Source organism: Tachysurus vachellii, chromosome 5 (assembly GCF_030014155.1).
Source record: "Tachysurus vachellii isolate PV-2020 chromosome 5, HZAU_Pvac_v1, whole genome shotgun sequence".
NCBI lineage: Eukaryota > Metazoa > Chordata > Actinopteri > Siluriformes > Bagridae > Tachysurus > Tachysurus vachellii.
Window position 1 is genome coordinate 11,077,501 of NC_083464.1, and position 22,587 is coordinate 11,100,087.

The 22,587-nt window shown below is 38.5% G+C and overlaps 1 protein-coding gene across 10 annotated transcripts in view; it reads right to left on the reverse strand.

The window, feature by feature from the left end:
• Positions 1-1,010: 1,010 nt before the first annotated feature.
• LOC132845609 (receptor-type tyrosine-protein phosphatase mu-like) overlaps positions 1,011-22,587 on the reverse strand; it is a 204,110-nt gene continuing 182,533 nt past the window's right edge. For all 10 annotated transcript variants that reach the window (XM_060869713.1, XM_060869711.1, XM_060869710.1 and 7 more), the window contains 14 exons: positions 22,494-22,581; positions 21,578-21,654; positions 18,085-18,121; positions 14,228-14,325; positions 11,368-11,484; positions 10,733-10,887; positions 10,413-10,548; positions 8,586-8,735; positions 8,316-8,489; positions 7,235-7,366; positions 5,667-5,792; positions 5,398-5,561; positions 3,360-3,495; positions 1,011-2,123 (listed from right to left, as the gene is read on the reverse strand). In XM_060869713.1, coding sequence (XP_060725696.1) covers positions 2,070-2,123; positions 3,360-3,495; positions 5,398-5,561; positions 5,667-5,792; positions 7,235-7,366; positions 8,316-8,489; positions 8,586-8,735; positions 10,413-10,548; positions 10,733-10,887; positions 11,368-11,484; positions 14,228-14,325; positions 18,085-18,121; positions 21,578-21,654; positions 22,494-22,581 — 1,644 coding nt within the window. In that variant the 3' untranslated portion in view covers positions 1,011-2,069. The remainder of the gene's footprint in view (positions 2,124-3,359; positions 3,496-5,397; positions 5,562-5,666; positions 5,793-7,234; positions 7,367-8,315; positions 8,490-8,585; positions 8,736-10,412; positions 10,549-10,732; positions 10,888-11,367; positions 11,485-14,227; positions 14,326-18,084; positions 18,122-21,577; positions 21,655-22,493; positions 22,582-22,587) is intronic.

The window sequence follows — 22,587 nt, forward strand, 5'->3', positions numbered from 1 at the left end:
TACACAACAAGACTCTTCTTTTCTGGCACCGAGGTAGTGGAATAAACTTTCCCTGGATGTCTGAACAGCTGAGTCACTGGCCATCATGAAAACTACCTCTTCCTGAAACACTTAAACTAGCATTTATTTTCCCTGTTTTTTTTTTTTAAATATATAAATATACACATTTAAAAACCATGTACAGAGTTTTATGTTGATGGTATCCTAAGTCTTTAACCTAGTAAACCAGTTTTATTCACTGATAGAGACTACAAAGCACTTTTGTACGTCGCTCTGGATAAGAACATCTTCCAAATTCCATAAATGTAAATGAATGCTGTAAATGCATCGTTCACACAAACTAAAAGTGTGCCTCTAAACATCTGTATTTGTATCAGTTAAAAATACATTCTTTTTTCATTCTGAATAATATATTTGTATTCAGTTCATACTAAGACTTTTGCTCAACATCCCACATTCTTTAGGCTTAAAGACATGCTATCTTCAGTTCCAGCCTGCATCTTTTGAAGGCTGTACCTGAGAAGGTTGTCTAAAGAAGGGTGTCCATTATTATCTTTATTTCCGTATAAGACTGTACACCCCTGCTCTGCAGGTTTTACTGTCTGGCTGTTTCCAGTCACATAATGGACTGTAACCCACAAACACCAATGCCAGCATCTCGCTGCATACCTGACAATTCAACAGCTTTTTTCCCCCATGATTGAAGGTATCCACTACCTTGGTACTACTTTATCTTTATTGGAGGCTAGAGTGCTTTTTATTTTAATCTCTTGATTTTCCACAATTCATTTGTTGCCAGTTTTATGATGACCTGCGGCTTTACTCTCACAAATGCCCAAGAAACATCTGAACAGGCAGTTAGCTGTGGATACAGTCCTCAAATTAATGGTTAGCCTCAAATAAAACTATTTTTATAACCAGTATACTGGATTTAGAAGGAAAACAAAGCACTTACAGACTAAAGTGATAGTATATCCATCTCTGGGGCAAAAGTAGAAAGAACCAGTAGCTCAGTATAGATATGTATGTATTTGTAATTTTCCATATAGGATAAATAAAAACATAACATCACATCCTGGTCACCATTATTATGCCAAGCCTGACAAAAGAGAAAAATAATAATGACCAAATAAAACATGATTGTCACTCAATGTGCTTCACAAAAATAAAATAAAAAAACAAACAAAAGAAAAACAACAACAACAAACAAAAAATTAACAAGCAAAAAGCAAAAAACCTTCAATGAATAAATAATCTGCCAACCTTCAAGTATTTACAGTATTAACAAATGGTCACAAATATAAGCTTTGGATCTTTTGACATGACATTAAGCTTGCTTGTGGATCGCTTCAACAATTAACACAACAACATTTCACAAGCAATCACAATAATGCCAATGCAACCTTTAGGATCCGTGCTCTTAATGCCATTTTGAACTTCAGCTACTCGTCATTCTGTCTCAAATTTCATTTACGAGGAAAAATCGAATAAAAAAAAAAATCAGTGAGTAAAAATAAACACAGCCACATTAGCCACATATCGCATTCTCCACAAAAATGGAAATGACAGCTATCATCCACCGAGGATAAAAAGGCAAGACAGGTGTCACAGGCAAGAGGGGGGACCATAAAAAATAATTAAAAAAGAACATAAAAGCTTTCCGAAACATGTAAAGCAGCGGTGAGACGTGGACAACTGGGGAGTAAAGTACATCAGTGTGCTTGTGGAATAGAAGAAGTGTCGCGGGAGTGTGTGATCAGTCCAACTCACGCTGAAATGTACATACAGAGAGCAAAAGGGGCAAGTGAGGGAATAGGGGTAGAGTTCAAAGTTCAACTGTGGACAGTTCAGCCGGGCAGTGCAAGCGTACAGGCCTCTGGTTCGACCCCGAAGACCGTTTTCTGGCCACGTTCAGCCAACATTATGGCCACAGTGGTCCAAGCAGCACACCTCCTCACATTTCCAGTCCAACACTTCAACATTCATGTGTGGTATAGTCTCTATCTGAGGAAAGAAGGGGCTGGGGGAACAGCGAGGGACGAAAAGGGGGACATCCGCATCTGGAAAACTTAGCCTGAATTCAAGTACTCCAGTGCCACTTCATAGCAGAATTTATACTGATCCTGTAAATACAGAACACAATCATCAGTGGAAATATAATAACAGGAGTCAACAGTCCTATTTATTGCATAACGGTATCACAAAATTGTTAATATTTAGAAAAGGTTGACTGAGAAGGCAGTTAGTAGGACTGCATATTTGATTGTTTTGTATTTACTGGTAATACAATGTGTACAGCATGATACTCCAGACGTGACGGAACAGTGTGTGTGTGTGTGTGTGTGTGTGTGTGTGTGTGTGTGAATCCCAATCTAAATGTTTCCACTGATGATAATGATAATGTACTCATGATAATTGTGCACGTTTGTAATTTGTAAATTATTCTCAGAATGAAAACAACAGATGACGACATGTCTGAGAGTGAGACATGCCTAGTGAATCACATAAAATCAGAATATAATAAAAGTGGCAATATCGGCATCAAGCCTAATTTTTAAATCCCCTAGTGGCTAAAACGCAACAAGCCTGCAAAAAAGCTTACAAAATTAGCTTACAGACAGCTACAGAATAATTGGCAGAGTGGTTAAATAAAGTTACTATAAAATGTCTTTGTCTTTTAATATCACACTTAAAACATGATAGATCTAACCTTCGATTGAAGTGAATTTTATTCTAAGAAAAATATAAACCCTTATCAAAGATTTAAGTCGGAACAAAGTGCCGTGTCAATTATTGTAACTAGAAATTTTTAAAAAGTAGGATGGTCATGAGTAAGAGAAACAAATCATTGCTGTTAAGTATGGTGCAAGATCTGTAACATTCTGGGGCTGTTTTTTTTCCACCAAAGTCCCTAAAAACCTTGTTGGGATACAAGGCATTATGGAATAAATGCAGTGTTAGAAGAGTTTAAATGAATATCTGGCAGTCTCTGCTGGGAAGCGACACCTGGGTCATGCTTGTATCTTCCAGCAAGACAATAATCTAAAAGATATAAAGCCATACACAGAATAGTTCAGTGTCCACAGAATCAAGCTTTTGGAGTAGCCATTTTAGTCGCATGACTTTATTGACCTGTGTTGTGAGCTAAAAAGGCAAACACAAGACTGTAATAATAACTGTGACACGTTTTGCTAAAAAATATTTTTTTCACGTGAATCAAAGGTTGAACTCCACTCTTATGTCACTCATATATCAGTGTGGGATGAAACAAATTAACCACAAAGACCTTTTTCCCAGAGATGTGTGAACTGAAGCAGTTCTGCATAAAATCTGCACTGGTCCCCATTAAAGGTGCTTACCAAGAGATCTACCATGTTGGGCTTGTTGTTCCTCAGTGTTTTGACGGCGTGGAACACATCCACAGAGCGCTGGTGCCGTAACATCTCACAAACAATACTGATTGCACAGAAAGTCCCACTTCGTCCACCTCCATTCCTAGAGAGAGAGAGAGAGAGAGAGAGAGAGAGAGAGAGAGAGAGAGAGAGAGAAAAAGAAAGAAAGAAAGAAAGGAAGAAAGAATGAAAGAAAGAAAATGACAATGCATGAAAAATCATGTTTTATTTGGCTTCTTCACATATGTTTATTTGGCTGATGCTTTCTCTAAAAATGACATGAAATTGAGACAGGAGAGCATTTGAGGGTTAAAGACCCTATCGCACCAGCTTGAGGATGTTGGGATTTGAACAAACCTGAAGAAATCAAATGAGAAACCCTGAAGATAATATCTTCAAAAGTTTAGGTACATCTGAACAGTTTATATTTATATACATAAATGTTCTGGGAATTTTTTAAATAATCAGTAGGACATCTGTCTAATGAATGCTTCACCAATGTACTAATAAGTTCCAAGGAGTGACCTCTAGGTGGTGCTCTTCTCCCTCTAATGCCCTGTGTTGTTGCTCAAAACCTCAAAACTCTTGACACACAGCAAGTTAAAAGCTTCAGTGGGACTGTTTCCTGTTTCCTATTACATGCCAGAGCTCAAGTTTCCATGCCTCAGATGTTAGGAGTACAGATTCTGGCTTTCAGTAAGCAGTACCATTTAACTTGTGGAGCCTTTTATAATCCCCAACGACCATGAAATGTTGTAGATTGTGGTTTAATCTGGTCCCACATGGACAGGACGAACATTTCAGTGTGGAGTGTTAGAGCAAGCAGCACTAATTGTCTGAAAAAGCATTATCTATCTAATGACTTGCACTTCTGTAGAAGGTAAAGTGCACAGGTTGGGCGGCATTTTGCAATGTTTATGCTGTCTGAATGTAAGAGAAAAACGTTTATGTGTATGTGTATGTGAGAGGGTTGTGAGATTGGAATTTGGCCGGGAAACTAATGAGAGTCACATGGATCGTCTTTTTGTGGTGGCTCAGGAGTGCTGGACCAGATTAGCTCCACCTCAGCCCAGTCCACATACACCACACACTCTCTGTCAAGCTAGCTGATCTCATTTCCTACCCAGGCAGGGCCTCGGGGAAGCAGGCCGCCACTGAATCGCCCTACCATACTGATCCCTATGAAATGGGAGGCAAGATAAGGTAGTGGGGTGTGATTGCACACAAACACACGTGCACACACACACACACACACACACACACACAAACACACACACACACACACACACACACACAGACCCACACACACAAATCAAGCCTAAGGGAAAGACTCACCGGAGAGGCTTGGGCTAAATCTGGAGAATAAGGTTTGATTTGAATTTATGTAGTAACTCCACCACATGACCTAAGACAACACTGCCATGTGCCATCATATAGCACACCATGATTCTGTGTCACATATTTGTGGAAGCATTTATAAACGGATTGATTAATTACGTTAACAGATCTTACAATGACAAATACAAAGCCTCGCTAAAGCCAGGTTTGAGCTGTATGTGTGATTTGAATGTCTGTAGTCTGAAAAATCCAACAACAATAATTACAACATAAATGATCTGTAATAAGCTGAACATTCAGCTCCCTCTGGTATAATAATCTTGTTCGAATCAATCTCATGGTAATATAATCACTAAAGCGGGTAATAGACATGGCTGTGCAGCGTGTTATTACTGTTATTGGGTGTTATGCCTGTCGTGTAACCCTGACATGTACATCTGAGCTAAAATGTGGTAATTTGGAAAATTACACAGATATCCTCTCCAAATCACACAGTCAAATCCCTTACAGTTACATTAGTAAACCTCCTATAGCTCAAACAGGGCTATAGATTAGTTTCATAATTATATTTGAGTGTCTAATTGTCCCCTTTGACATGTCACTCTCTGAAGTGTGAACCTGTCCGAATATGTGTGACAGAAATTGATAAAGAAAAAAAAAGTCTCACAGGCAGTGCACCACAGTGCGTCCCTCTCCTCCATCATACTCCTCCTGCCACTTGTCCACCTGCCGGATTAATTTGAGGAAGGAGCGCTTGGACACAGGTGTGTCTCTGTACATAGGCCAGCCCAGGAACTGAAACTGCTGGACCATGCGGTATCCGTCCTGTGGCTAACAGCAACAAAACACTGAGATCAACAGCGGGCACATACATCAAGCATTAAGCAAATCGTTCTTTATAGTCATGAATGTCTGTGTATTTGTTAGTGCATGTACCCGTGCAGCGTTATAGATGCGGAATATCCTACTAATAATATCCTCTTCTAAATCAGCAGATACAAACTCCACCTGGATAGGTCCGTGTCTGTGTACACCGTTCTCAGGCCAGTATTGTGGACAAAGCTGCACAAAAATATGCAAATTAGCCCCCATTATAATACAATCATTTTGTGTTACTCTTAAGTAGCTGTGAGAACATTTACATGGGTTAAAGGAAATAACTATATCACATGCTGACTGATACAGGAACAAATGCATGTTATTCTGCTGAGTGGACCGCTTCTGATGAGAACCTATGCACCGATTGGATCTAAATTTTATCCTGATAATGTCATGAATGCTCTGTCATCCAGGAACTCCAATTCCCAGAATTCCCTGCCAGCAACAACACCCACTATTGTAAGCACTGAGCTAAGTTCCTTTTCAGTGAGTCAGATCGTTTGGCTCAGCTCGCTGAGGAAAGCCAACCCTTTCGGCTCCCGAATGAGATTTTCTGTGTTCCAGTTTGTAACTTTAACTGAAATTGCTTCAGAAAATCTTACTCTACCATCTAATTAACAAAATAACATCACTTTGCATAGTATTTTGTACGATCAGTTTGAATAAATGTAAAATCAGCAAGACACTCCAAGCATCCCTGCGTTCATGTTACGCTACTTGCTGTGTCTCTGCTACGTTTCCATTAATACTGATACACTTGATTACATACAGTACATCTTCAACAAGCAGTAGTGCTGTGGCTCATCTGTCATGCTGCCTCATACACACAGCTGAGAGTCAAGCACACGTCTCACTATTCATACTAACGAACAGCTTATAGAAGCACTTTAATTAAATTTCCCTGCAAGACAAACATCGCCTCCATCTTCAAATATTCTAAAATGAAAATAAGAGAACAGGAAAAAAACACGCACCCAAACAGCTCAAGTATGAACCAGCTCTGAATTTTACCTCAAAAAATCCACAAACACACACCAAGTAACACACATCTGTCCCTCATTCACTGTAATCTATTCCCTCCACTCCTTTTGCTAAGTTTGCTAGTCATCACTGACTTCAAATCAAATATGTCTCTGTTTATCCAGTCTAAAATTGGATAACTGCATTATGTATTATTATACACATTAAATTCTCACACTTGACCACATGCTACCACTTTGGTAGTCTTGAAAACAGATTATAGCGAAGAAATGTAGCATGGAGAGATGTGGCTGTGACGTTGCTGAAGTGCCAGAATCTTTGGGCTTAATGGAATAGTTTAAGCCATTAGATTGAAATCTGCTCTGAAAACATCTTTATGTAAATGGTTTCTCTCCAGTTTGGATCCACATGCTCAAATGCTGAAATGACCACGTGTAAACAGGACTATAATCTCTTTATGGAGATTAGTGTACAGGTTGCAATGGGAGAAGAAACTGAAAGCCTCTCATGGGGAAGTGTGGATTAGGTGTGAGTTTGAGCTTTGATCCTGACCACATTGTCCCTTGGCTAACCTGCTGCATTTCCAAAAGAAACAGAGAGGAAGTGAGACACAAATTAAAAATAAATACAAAAAACCACTGTACCTGGGCAGGATCCACATCATTCAGCATTACTATAGATGTGCAGTGGTAGTCTAGGACCAGCCTCCAGAAGTCTTTTACAGTGTTCGGCAAAGGATGCTGGGTAACGATGAAAGCAGATGGTTGCTTGTAGCTCTGAAGAGTGATCCAGAGGCAGAAAAGGAGGAGCACATGATGAAAACAAGAGTGTGTGTCAGCAGCTTTTCCTGCAAGATTTGCTGTACACTGAGAATATGAATGTCTTTAGTTAACTAATTGATGTAAGAGGCTTTTCATTTCCTGATGTTTTTGCTTGTTATGCCCTTATTCCATGCTACAGATTCTGACATTTCCATTTGCTCTAATGAAAATAAATGCTCTGTTACTGGTCTTTGAACATATTTTCCATAAAAGCAATCTAGATGAAGTTGTATGGTGGAAAAAAAAACCATCCACGCTTGTAAATTCATTTTATGCATTTGCATGACAGTGGAATAAATCAAATCCATCTGTTTTTTAATCATTCTCAATAAGCACATAATTGTGCATGGCATATTGAGCGAAGTAGTTCCCATTTATCATGTTTGCCCCCCCAACCCAACTGATCTGCTTTGGCTTCTGGAAAAAAAAATACAAGTGATTATTATAGGGATGAATGTGCAATTTATTGTCCCACATGGACAAGCGAGTACTGCTGAATCGAAGAATCTGATATATCCACTGCTCTTTCTCGCTCTCCCCATAATGCCTCCCTCACTGGCTTCCTTTCCTTTTAAAATATTTTTGCTCTAATCTTTTCCATTCCCTGCTCTCATCTTTTCTTGCTCTTTGGTATTGAAGGATTAAATTAAAAGCATCCTGGTAAAGTTTTCATGTCTGTTGGAGAATAATTATACATTCGTTTCCACTATACTCTTAATGTTGATAATGTAATGAAATGAAAGTAAATGTAACACATAAGACCGGCACACTGTCAACACCCTAGGTGTCTTGTTCAATATATACATACAAAAACACTTTTTCTAATTAACTCTGTCAGACTTTCATACTAGACAATCACTGTTCTTTTAGATGCAGCAGGGTCTAGGAGTGTTTGTGTACTTACATCCATCAGGGCAGCGTTGATATAGTTGCTGCTCTCACCATCAATGGTGATAAGGAAGGGCAGGCAGCGGTCAGGTGGTAGCACATCCATACACCGGTTTTTCTCATGGTTCCTCGGCAGCAGAGCGATGCTGCAGTCCTCTACACGCAGCGTCGGAGTGACCATGTTCAGAGTCTGTGTAACAACACAAACCGACATTCACACTAATAACATACCCATGCCATACCCACTCACTGGTGCTGACATAAAGTCAAACACAAAAACACTCACTCTGAACTCCTCTTTAATTTGGCTGGAGTTGGTCTGAGGATCCAGACGGTTCATGTCATAATACACTGAACGCAGCTGATTGGCCGGAATGGTTGTGTCGCCGCACAAACACGCCTCCAAGATGGCGTCATGGATGAACACGTACTGCTCCTAAACACAAAACAAAGCAAGAGTAGAAATTATGAGAAAAAAAATTATTAAAACAAAAAAGTGCAAACCCCTGTCCTGAAAACGTCTAATAGTGGAAGCCAAACAAACAATGGCACTGGAGTCTCCTCCTTTACAGAATATTCCATCACACAACTCCTTGTGTATGGACTGTTACTATAGAAACTATAAAATATTAGACAATGAGCATTAATTTAAACATATTAGTAGAATTATAGCCTGAACCGCTCAGAGAACATCCCCTGTCCAACGTCACTGTGATATCAGCAGTGTCACATGAGCAATAGTGGTTTTGTATTGATTATAAACATGGCTTAGATTACCTGTGATATTTAGAGCAATAGCACAATTGTGAGAATGATATTGATTTATACAACAGTAAAAGTAACACTTCAGACACAATGGCAAAATATTTATAATATCAAATAGTTGAAAGCTGGATGGATGTTTTTGGGTTGCCATGACTGAGTACAATAATGATTTTAGTGGTTTCTTTTGTTTTAATCACATACAAATCACAAATATGTGAATGCACTAACAGCATTTCCTGCATAGATTATCATTTAGATAATCATTAGATCTTTGTAGCTCAATCCAACTTAATTTCAAGTTGCTACAATGCTGGCTTGGATCGTCAGCACAGGGCCGTCAGTCACTCTTCCACCTTTCTGCCTCTACAAGGCTCTCAGACCTGGCTGCCTGAAGTTAATCTTTCATGAAGTGACATTTAAAAAAAATGTCTTGAGATGTCCTTTTTGACAAAAGTCCAAACACCAGGGTCAGACTAGTCCACTGTATCGGTCAAACTGATTCCGAGATTTCTCAGACCTGCTGTTCTGTTTTCAAAGAAAAACAAAGATCTCTTCTCTCAAGTATATTTCTAATTTAGTTATATGTAGGAAATTATTTAACTATATCCTAGGTGTTTAAAAACTTTGGTAAAATGGCAATTTTCCCCTAATTTGCTAAATATAAACTGATACATATGCACCACAAATCACTTTAGTAGTCTCTGAAACTACTCTGTTTTCACCCATCTGCTTCCATTTGCAAAACTAATTAAAAACTAACAGAGTTTTATATGCTGTCAAGTAATTAATTTGTTTTTATTATTTAATTCCTCTAAGCTGGTGCATACACAGATTTAATAAAATAAGCACTTCCTTGCTTACTAAAGTACCAACAACTATAAGCTACCAGCCTTTATGCTCCATTTTTGCACAACCTGTGTCATGCAGTGAGAAATTATATTTGTAAGACAAAATGTCACTGCACTAATAATTAAATAAGAAGAACTAGGAGCACAAGCTTTAATAGCAAATATAATTTTGGAAATCAGTTTGGGTGGTTTGGGCAAATACAGACCAGGACAACATGTAAAAGTGGCTTAATTATGCCAGGTGAATCTTGCTTCTTATTTACTCTGATTGTCTTTTGTACCACATCTTTAAACCAAATAGCTGAAATAAACTCCTAATGGTAAACTAAATGGTTTTGACAATAAGTTAAATAAATAGCCCCACATTTGTACAGAGTAACTTGTAGATTGGCAATAGGGTGCTTCTGGTTCTTATGAGTTCTGAGTCAGTAAGAATGTGTGAGTGTGTGTTTGTTTTCAGGGTGGTGTGAGCTTGGTGTGAGGTCGTTTGGCTGTGGTACCTCTGTCTGGACCATGTTGACCCTGCGTGAGCGGAGCTCTCGCACGCAGTTATAGATGTCCACCACACCCTCACGCTCAGCCATGTCCAACATGATGTCGATGACAATAAAGCAGCCTGTACGGCCAGCTCCAGCACTACATGCCAAGAAGGAGGATGTGTGTCAGAAAACCATTTCACATTCAAGGACAAATGAATCATACATAATAAAGAATACAAGGAACTTTGAGGAGCATAATACAGTCATCGATTTCTGTTCATCTACTGAATAAATGCATGTGTGAGATCCACAAATCTACTCCTGTATCGTTAACCTCTGACCTGCAGTGGATCACCATCGGGCCGGCATTAGCTGGGCTCTTGGATTTGACTCTGCGGATGAAGCCCAGCAGGCCTGTAGCATGGTATGGTACTCCATGGTCTGGCCAACCAGTGAAATGGAACTGCCTGATCTCCCTGATCTCATGAGCTCCTCGCTACAGTGAACAAACAAGAAAAACACACACACACACACACACACACACACACACACACACATCAACAGAGCTTAAGAGTGAAATCTGTTAGCACACTACTCCATTCAAACTCCCACAAGTATCATCTCTAAGCATCTGTGCTGTTTGTGTGTCAGTGTGTGTGTTTCTTAAGGTTTGTGCAATTGTGGGAGGATGAGAAGGAGTGAAACACCGCTAGAGGAAAGAAGGCCAGTGATTCACACCCTCACACACATGCACACTGTCACACACCTACACAGGCCCTCTGGAATATACTTGTGCAGAAAGCAGGAGTTGAATGCAAAACTGGACAGATGTAACAACGACAACAACAACAAAATGTTTCTTTTGTTTCTCCTGTTTTTCAGTTTTAAACTCATCATTAAACTCCAAACATTTGTCACAAAAAAAACAGCACTTTCTAATAAAATAAGTTTCCAAGACAAAATTACAAGCCTGTACCTTTTCCACAGCGAAGGTTCGAATAACATATTCTGAGAGCAGCTGTGTCTCGATCAGTGTCACCTTCATGTCCCGGTAGATCTCTGTGTCATCTGGCCAATACTTGCAACATTTAACCTGAAAGACAACACACACACACACACACACACACACACACAGACAGACACAGACAGACACAGAGGCAAATTTGCATGTTAGTAATTCTCCATTAACCAGCTTCCAGTCGCTGCCAAATTACTCAATGGTCCGGTAATATCAGCTCAGAGAAACAATCATTCTGTGGTGAATAGAGCTGCATACTCCAGAACCCATAGACAAGATTTAGGTAATCATCTTAATCATCAGTATCATCTTAAAAGATTTGTAGATATTTCAAACATAGAATTTACTGAGGAAGCACAAAAAAAGGCTTTGTTTCCTTTTCCGCAAGCCAGCGCTCCCATCTTGAGTGCCCCAGATACGTGGAAAGCTCTGAGCCTGATGATCCCCTGACTAATTACCCCCAGTGTCTTGCTCTTGAACTCTCTCATTACCTAGTCCACACTCACAGGACCTGAACAAGACTGCTATAAATCAGGCCAGGCTTTTTCACTATGAGAAAAACAAAGAGCATAGTTTTATACCACAGCACATTGTCTGTATTATTTCCTTGATGTAGCAATGATCAATACCATTTTACCCCGAATGCTTTTGGGAGCCTTGGGACCGATTCCCTTGCTTTCTTTCCGTTTGATCATTTACTGCTCTCGTTTCTCATTCACTCACATTATGCTACACTTCCCTTTTTTCTTTACTTGCCTGTGACGTGATTATGATTTCTCTGCCCTTCCATCTTCTTTACTACAATTTCCTTGTTTATAGCTTTATTAAGACTGGACTAATTGGTGAAATAATTATAGTTTAATGGGTGTTTGGAAACAGCTGTAGTCATGCTAGCCCACTTAACAGATCTTGTCAGAAAAACACCGGCAGTGAGATTCTATCTACATTTCTCTAACTGGCAAAATATGAGATTATATGGGGAGAATCTTCTACAAGAGGAAGCATTACTTTGGTAATAAATCATGCTTGTGTCTGTCAGATAATTCAGCACAATTTAGGCTTGTCCATTCTACATGGCTTTTATCCTCTATACGGATGCATATGAGGACCAATCATGAGTGGAGTGATCAAACCTAACTGCTCTACTATTTATCTGTGCCTAAACTAAAATTCACTCAGTTTTCAACAGCATTATCCTTCTGTTTGCACATTAATAACTTATTAATGAGTTAAATGCGATGCTGTGCGGAACCCAGCAGAGGACCCTTTTGTTCTTGTCAGATATTGAGATAGGGTTTTTGAAATCCCATTAGTTCCAAGCCACAGATTTCCACTGGGAGTGTTAGGGATTAGTCTTCTACTTGCTATGGGCATCCTAAAGCACAATGATATCACTGTGGTTCAGTCCCTCAGTGGATTTCAGCTCCTTTAGCAACCACCAGATATGCTAGCGTAGACAAACCAGGGATAAACATAAGGAAACTAATATCCTGGATTAAAGCATTACGCATAAACCAAGGATGGCTAGATTCTGTGGCTAACTGTGTAATGTAGGATAAACCTTTGTGAACAATCCAAAAATTACCTGGAGTAAGTATGCTAGTGCTGACACTTCCATGGTTATTAAGCCTCACATTTAATCGGTAATCTGCACGTAATGAGTTTTAAGACGGAGCCTAGCATTAGCAGGGTCACTAAAAACATGAGCAGGCTCATGCTTGATTCTGATTGGCCAGAAGATGTTGATTAAATTTATTTAATATTATTTGTCAGTATAGTACAAGATGCTTTTTTCACTTCAAGAGAGAGACTATGTCATGTGATAACAGGAAGTAACTTGTTTCATTGACATGTAAACATGCAAATAGTATGATGTATAATCTTTAATCGCTGATAATCACTGATTATTGTCCCATAACTGCATACACTGTAGTGTTTTATTCCAGAACTAGCACAGTTAAATGATGTTCACACATTAACAATTTGCCCCAATCAGCCATAATGATTAACCATATCAGCCTTAATGAACTCCGGGGAGGTGTAAATTGTGTTATGTACATGTACATACTGTGTAGATATATGTGTTGTATATATGAATATGCTTATGCGCTGAGAAGTAGCTCATTAATGAGGTTAATAAAAATGATTGCTGCTCTCGTCGGGTTGCATGAGGTGTTTGTAGAAGAGAAGAGAAAGAAACTGTCCAGCTGAGAAGCAGCTTGGTGTGAATATGGAGGACACGGAGATGGCCGAGCCCAAATCCCAGAGTTCATCAGCAATGAGACACAGCAGATGGTGTCAATGATGAAAAGGGAGGGACGTGATTCGCTGCTGTCGAGACGGATGGCTACTCAGTTAGGCTTGATAAAGAATGCAACAGTCTGCTGGGATATTAGGCACAGTATTTTAAACAACAGAAGCAGGGGACCAGATGTGAAACCAGTGAAGAGTGGCGGAAAATTTGAGAAATGCACTGAGATTTTAACTATGGCAGAATCTGAACATTGTTAGATCCCTTGGGATCTTCAACAGCATAGAGGTGGATAGTTTTGTTTCTCTTGCACTGTAGTTGGTAAATGATGCGCATGGATACTTATAGTTAAGAGACCGCTGTTTAATCAATCTAAAATGCTTATTATAGGGTACAGCATTCTTATTTTTGTTTACAGATTTAGCTCACTAGTGGCTAAAAAGATCAGAATTATATAAAATAATGAATATTACAATAATTAGGCAGTTTTTTTTATCAGATTTAAAGCATGTATAAAAATGCCTTTCATAGTTAGTGAATAGTAAAAAGTGCCACTGATAAACTTACCCTGCCAACTTCCACCAGGTTAGTCACCATGACGATGGTTGCCGTGTTCTCTTGCCACACCATTCTCCAAAAGTCATAGACTGTTTCTTGCATAGGTCCTGATACAGAGAAGCGAGAGAAGAGAGAAGGAGAGATAAAAAAAAGTCATTTTAGCAAAGCATATAATGCACTGATAATGCTTATATAAACAGATCAGACATTTCTGCACCTATACCAGGTGACCTACAGCACATTACTCAGAGCACGAGGTCTTTAAATAGACATATTGTGTATCATCACACCTAGATACACACAAATGAATGGTAACAAGCTTGTGTATCTACATTTCCATTAAGCTCCAAAACACCTTAATAGACCAACATCCAGCAATAAGGATGCAGTGCAAGGAATTAAAATCACACAGTTAATTAATTCTAATTAGCATTGTTTTTAATCAACAGGCACATTACAAAATGACTTCTGACGAGCTAATTAGCTCATGCAAATCTGTGTGCGCTTCCTCTACCGCTGATGCTCTACCTCCAAGCCAAAGTAAATTACATCCACCAGAAAAAAATTGAGGGAAAAGAGATTTGACGTATTCAAATCCACAAAAAAAAAACAAAAAAAAAACCAACCCAAAAACATCTGCATTACCAAACCCTTGGCTTGCTCTGAAAGCACCCAAAATTACTACTTGTACCAGAGAGTTTTTCTCATTATTGGACTTGTCTGATGTTGTTTATTACACGTACTTACAGATTTGAATTCAATCCTTAGTTGCAGACTATATTATACATCATTACATACTGTGTTTAACCGTTTTTTAAGTCTCGCATTCAAGTGTACAGCATCTGGAATTTCTGTATATTTACAAAGTACAGTACACCAGGAGACACAGATAGTGCAAACACACTCACACACACACACACACACACATCCTATATACACACTCTTTATACAATTCTGAAAAGCACTGGGTGCAGTGTGAGTGTTCCAGCCAGGAACAGCAAGGACAAACTGACAAATGCAGCTATAATATGCCGATACATTAAAAAAAGCTCCGTTCACCTATAAGTGATGTCAAGCTTCCCCAATTAGACTGGGAAGGTTTCTATAGTATACAGGACGAGAGGCACTACAGCAGAGAGTGTGATGGCCTGTCAGACACCTGCTCTGTCACTACAGGAAGAATGTCTCGCATGTGCGTCCCAGTGAGTTCCTCTCAACAAGACAGTGTGCAAAAAAAATTTATGAAAAAGTTTCACACCGCAGAACTAAACCTTCATATCCCAGTCTACATGCATGTAATTAGTGTACACCGCCACATAGGTGACTGGCTCAGATGATGAAGTTAAGCTCTCTGTGGCTTGTGTGAGATAAAATATCACCTTGGGTGTATAGTTTGAAATCTATTCTCAAGTCAAGTCAAGTCAAGTCAAGTCACTTTTATTGTCACATCACCACAGCACATGTGCCTTGTGAGTGAAATTCTTGGGAGTGTACTCCAGAAATCCAGAAACATACAGGTGAAATTAACAGATGAAAATGTGCAATATGCTCATACATATAGTCGGTACACACAGTGTACTATTAGACATATTTACAGTAGCACTACATATTATATGCAATATGTACCTATATGTGTATATGTATAAATATAAATATATATATTATATACAAAATACGCTAAGGTGCAACAGATTGTACGGATACAGAAATGTCATGGATGTGCATCGGATGGTATCCAGTGGTAACAGATAGATTATTGTATTAAATGCAGTGTGTATGTATAGTCCAGTGTTGAACTGTTGAAGTTAAAGTGCAGTGTGTGGCATACCATATTTTAGAAGTATGCTGTAGGGTGTATTAGTTTTGACTGTTAATTAGTCTGATAGCCTGAGGGAAAAAGCTATCCCTCACTAGGCTATTCTAAATCTGTTGATTGAGTGTTGTTGAATACTTAATTCTTGTTCAGTCAATTCTTGCTTATTTTCTACAACAGAAGCCCTAACGATCGCTTTCATTCTCTCACTCACTCATTTTCTACCACTTATCCGAACTACCTCGGGTCACGGGGAGCCTGTGCCCATCTCAGGCGTCATCGGGCATCAAGGCAGGATACACCCTGGACGGAGTACCAACCCATCACAGGGCACACAAACACTCTCATCCACTCACTTTCATTCTATTTTTGTATTTTTTTGTGAAATTGCATTGTGGACATTTCATGTAATTTAATGAAAAACATGATTATGTGTTGGTACTGGCATGTTTTCAGAGAGAAGACATTAATTTCACATCTATAGATGGGATTATCCAGCGTCAGCAGCTTAAAACAAAGGTAAAGATGGAATGCTACAGTACATTTTCCAGACAAAGAGCTTTGTGGTTTTTCAGTAACATACCTTATTAACTACACGAGAATGAGAGAGAGAGAGAGAGAGAGAGAGAGAGAGCGAGAGAGAGAGAGAGAGAGAGAGAGCAAGAAGAGGCTGGTGAAGGATCAACAAATCAACTATAGCTGCTATAATGTAAGTGACAAGAGGAACCAATTTGTTTCATGTATGTTCCGCATTATATACATATAAAAAAATTCTTTATTAAATATAATAATTGTTGGTTAATTGCAAGGGTATAAGAATAAAACACTTTGGGATGCACTGTTATAGGAAAACAGTAAACCCTGTCATGTTTTATTTTTTTCTTGTGACACTATTTATGTATTCTATACTTAATAATCTACTCAGCACAGTCTTTACTCATTATTACTGCTATGATACCGTCGGCTAATCTCTGATGTTCCAAACTGATTGCAAGGTGAAAAAAAATGGGAGAAATAATGGACACAATTAAGCTTCTGTAGAGTAAACGTATGGTTGGGAAAGAGGGAGGATGTGATGTGAAGCTTCAAAAAGTGTCTTTGATCTCAAAAATGTTGGCGCTTTTTAACTTTTTCCCCACCATAAAAAGCCTTTCTTTTGAAATCTGCCCACAGTGAATACAAAGAGTGTCATGAATGGCTGGGTCTTTAGTTCACACCAAATGTGTAATAAGTTGTGTTTTTCACAGTTTTGCATTCGCAAAGAATTCTGTAACATAAATCAAAGTTGTAAAATGTCCAGAGATACGTTCACAATTTATATACATAAACATATTTTACTTTTTAAACTGTAAAGACCTCTTATGATAAATGCTCTTTGTCATATACAAATGCTGATACAGATGCAACTCTACACTTTGCTGGCTGGGGATCGGCTTTGAAATGAAGTCGGTGAGGAAAAGCAGAGAGAGAACTTAAGAGGCCATTTAGGCACGGAACCGTCTCTGTGGACAGGCCAGGCAGCGCTCCAATAAACAGGTAATTATGCAACTCCCAGTGCCACTATACCAGCTTGTGAGTCTATTAAGAGAAGTGATTGCGTTCTGTGCTGTTTCCTGTCACTGTAGCACCTCCACAAGCCGCCAGCATGCGGGAAAAACACGGCCTCCAAGAAGCTCACAACAATTAACTATCAATCAAACACTGCCTCCAGGGGCTGCTGGGAGAGCGGGCACTGACCGCCAGATTAACTGAGCAACAGAGTGCGCAAGTACGTACCGACTAATCCATTTATTTATTACTCACATCTTTTAACAGCCATCCCACTCCACCGCCTCTGCCAACACTAAGGCTGATTAATTGTTCCAAGACGCTGCTTCAGCACAAGATGGCTCAATGAGTCTGAGTTTGTGTATGTGAGTGTGTATAAATATACAGCAAAGCCTGAGTTCCATCTAAGAACTACACTACACATCAAGGGTCGTTGAGACAGTATAAGATAACATAAGAAAAGATAAGATAAGATTAGACAAGATAAATGAATGTGTATTCTTACCTTGAGTAGCTATGTAGTGATTCGGTCGATGGTATCCCTGTAATCAAAAAAATGAGAGAAATTAAAGTTATAAAATTAAAGTATGATGAAAGATTCAGTAACTTTATAAGAACTTTTTCTTGTACAATGTAAGTTTTTCTCTTCTCACGATGCTGCATTAGGAAATAAAATTGAAATTATAGCTAATAAAATAATGAAAAAATAATAAAGCGAGCCTTTCCAATTGTTTCAAATTCTCTGCAATGCACTGAGGGAAAAAAATCTAAACAAAATTATACCTTAAATTACTATTAGAAAATATAAACTGCAGTGACGCTAGGATTTGTTCAACACTAATAAAATCTTGCATTTTCTAAAAAATAAACACTGTGTACGTAATGATGCCCACACCGTTCCACAATACTGTTTACTACTGCTGTAATGATTTTGATTGATATGGATTGTGGAATTATATTATGGAATAGGCTCAATCTCTGTGGGATTACGCTAATCCCCTCATTTCATTTGTCGAGCGTGGTGTGTCCTAGCCAGGGCTCAGTGTGCAGAAACTCAATGTTAAGTTAGAAAAGATGTGGTTTTCACTCGTTCACAGTCTCCATTGTTGCAGTCAGCTTCTACTTATTTTCTTATCTACGTCATATTTACTGCAGAAAATCGTCTGTAATTAAAGTTCTGAGCTAGAATAAAGGGTCTAACAGAGTAGAGGAGACATCCCCTGGTTCATCATGGACTTCTTTGTCATTGTGCATGCTGCCATGACACATAATAAGGAAAGAAATGAAACGATTGTTCAATCAAATTCCCAAATCTAAAATATTTAATATTAGGACTATAAGCTTTCTTCTTTTCAAATCTTCTTCTATTCGAATGCTATTTTAATGGCAAATGCACTTGCTTGGTGAAAAGTTATTATATGTCTGTTATTACTCTATGACTAGATTTATTTTTCCATTTATAACAATCTAAAACATATATGTGGTATTCTGCAAATGCCTTTTCCAATTTGATTTCGATTTAAATAATTTAATTTGAACCTATTTATTGACATTTGACCAAATATATTAATATGTTTTAATCACATATCCATGATATGAGTGTTGATAACTTGTTATAATAAGATAATAAGTTGTTGGCACCCTTCAGACACCTATGGAGGACTCGTGCACTGACTAAATATCAATTGAACCCTTGTCCTTGAATGGGAAGAGGTAGGTCTGTGTCAGAAGTGGCAGCTCAAGGGACATTCACCATCAATATTCATAGTCAGCTTAACACAAACAAAAAACACTTCTTTATCTTGATATAAATTTCACCTCATCTAAAGGTAAGTAGATGCACAAATGCCACACATTTTAACACCTATTACCTGGGCTCAGTATCCTACCTACTGTAAGTCAATACTGTTTTGTTTCAGTAGTAAACAAAACTGCAAATTGTTATGTGGATAAAATGGCACTGTAAATGTTGTAAAGCATGAATAAATCACTTTTAAGAGCTGGAATAAAGCAGACACACAGGATTAAACCTCCACATATCTCTCCTTTGCGAACGCACAATATAATAATGGTGTCTGTCAACGAGACATGCTTTCACTAATCGTCCTTTAAGATGCTAAGTGTCTTGACTGTATCGCGGCATGTGCTAAAAGCTGGTCAGGTAAATAATTCAGCGTGTGAAGAGCTTGTTCCATCTGCTTCGAGCATCCACGAATCTGTTTGAAGGAAAGCGTAAAGTGTCCTAATGACAAGTGAAAAAGCATGCTAAAGAGGGGGAAAAAGAGAGGAAAAGTGAGTGGGAGGAGAGGAGGCGATCAGTATGTGTAGGTGCTGGTAGGGCATGTTGATCCGAAGTGGGTGGCTGACAAGAGGTGAAAATAACATTTACTTGGTCCACAGCTCCGGCTGGAAGTGGAAACATTAGAACGATTTTTTTCAGGGGGGTTGGGTCCAACCGGAAGATAACCCAACACACAGACAGACAAGCACAGACAGGTGGCAATGATTAGTCTTTTTATCCGTTGACTCTCATGACAACGACAAAATCGGCAACAGTTCAGTAAACATTCAAAGTCACTCCAGGTCGCTGTGCTCTTCCAATGAGACCGGACGCTGAGAGCAGCCCAGAGCAACCATGAGACTACAGCATGCCTCTAATATTCAAAACAACTTCCTTTGAAGTATAACCACTTTGCTCTGTCAGTGAAATTACTTAAAAAAAGAAAGCAAAATGGAAAAAAAAAGGACAATGGCCTATGCTACTCTACATGTGACCAATTTCATTAGACAATGTTTGTTTGATAGGAGCAAAGACACGACAGTGGTCCTTTATACTGAAGCAGAGACACGCTCAGATGTTTCGCCATTTTTAATCATCCCTTTGTCCCTAAATGCTAAACCACAACTGCAGCTGAAATACAAGACAACTGCCTTGATGCTCTATTTCCTATGCTGGCTCTTGTCAGTTGTCTTATAAGACAGCATTTCAACAGAAGCTACCAGGAAATGGTTTGGGACTTCTGATGCAGCCTACATCCCTGTGTTAGTGATGTACGCTAACCCTAAAAGTCTGTGAAATGTGAAAGGTGAAATAAAACTAAGAATAAGTTCCCTCGCTCCTCAGTGTTTTCCACCACAATTTTTGCATGCTGGATGCCTCACAGGGTGACAGCAAGGATACAACTATGCCAGATGCAAGTACATCGAGAAGGCACCGTTCTCTGCAAATATTCAAAGCCTTCTGTCTCTAAATAAAAAAACCTTAGCTAGCTACATGTTTTTCCCCTCTGAATATAATGCAGACGAGATATATTTAGGTATAAATATAAATTTAGGGCAAATATCAAATGTTATAAAATTTTAATTGTCATTATGATCTTCATTTTAATATTTTAATTTCTGCATTGTAAAATGTTCAATTGAAAAAATTATTTTTTTTATTTTTTTTTTTTATATTTGCATGAAGCTGTTTACAGCAATGCTGACTGTTAAAAGCACTATGCAAGTACACCTGAATTGAACTGAAGTAATTTTTCACAATATGGTCATATTTTGTGTAAAAAAGTTTAAAGATTTTGTAAAAAAAAAAAAAAAGTGTTAATTTTGAGCTCAGGTTTATATTTTTGGACTAATCTCAGCCTACATCAGTACTGTATGCAAAAGCATTATCTTCGCCCTCTTCATAACCATTGGATCCGTCCTCAACGGCAGACAGCAAGAAACATATACTGGCTTTGTGTCCACTAGACTAAATTACAATTCTCTTAATTAGCTCAAGTAATAAAAGGATTTATGTCTAGGCTAAAAAAAAAAAATCTATGCTAAATCTGTCAGCACTGAGTGGATCAATGATGTTTCCCTTTGAATAATGGGAGGGGTATAGAATGGGTAAGAATGTAAGTCTTCCATTAGACTGCAGAGAATCACATCTATACACAAGCACAATGACCATACACACTGAGCATTGTTTTTGAGCCTTGACAAGTGTGCATACTTACATCAATATAATTTGCATTAATATAATCTGAGCTTTGCTCTCCGTCTATAGCCTGCAGTCGGACACGGGAGTGGTCATCTGGGGACAATAAGAAGAGAATGAAAGAATGTGAGAAATAAAAAGACATTACTACTCATAAATGTTAGATACAAGCTTGTAAAAGATTTTCACGCAGTAGTTTTGTGTGTCTTCATAACTATAGCAGATAATATTGTAAATATTATATTAACACTAAAGAGCTAAAGATGAATTTCATAATATCTTTTTTTTTTCAACTTATAAATATGCAGCTCTTATAATATTTCACAATATTTACATCTACATTGCCACTTTACCTCAGCAGATAAAAACATGTAACAACGTTGTGAATTAAGCATCTGTCGCTCTGCCAGCTGCTACTATGTTTAACTGAAACCAATCCATGTGTTGCAGCTTTTCTTTCCTATTCGTATCAGAGATACTAAGTTGTTGTGAAGGAGTTTCACTATGCATCTCTGCCAGTCCATTGGGAGTGTTTTCTCTATCAGGTCTAACATGGCCTAGGGCTCATGTTCGCCTGGGATTGGCTGGTGCCTCATTAGCCAGAAACAGGAAGTGTGTGGAACCAAACAGAGTGAGCTGTTTCCTCTCAGAGGGAGAAAGGGTTTGTAATGAGTACGGTAGAAATGGGAAAGGTGACTGCTGTAGTCTAGTGTAGAAGCAGAAGTCTGGTGAAAAAAGGAGTTGCACTAAAGGTCTCATCTTGAACAGCATTCTAATCATTCTAAACACTTTAGAGGGTTGTGTATGTGTATGAACAGGCATATGAATGTAATCGAAAGAGCAATTACAGATAACAGGAAGCCCAATGAGCTACATTCTATATGACAGAACAATGTTGCTTGAAAGATCAAATTAAGATTATTATCAATACATACATGCTATGATGTTTCCATAACGGTTCTTCATCCTGTTCTCGTCTTTCTTTGCAGAGTCCCAGGGTGCAGCCTGCCCTTCGAAGAAACTCTGTAG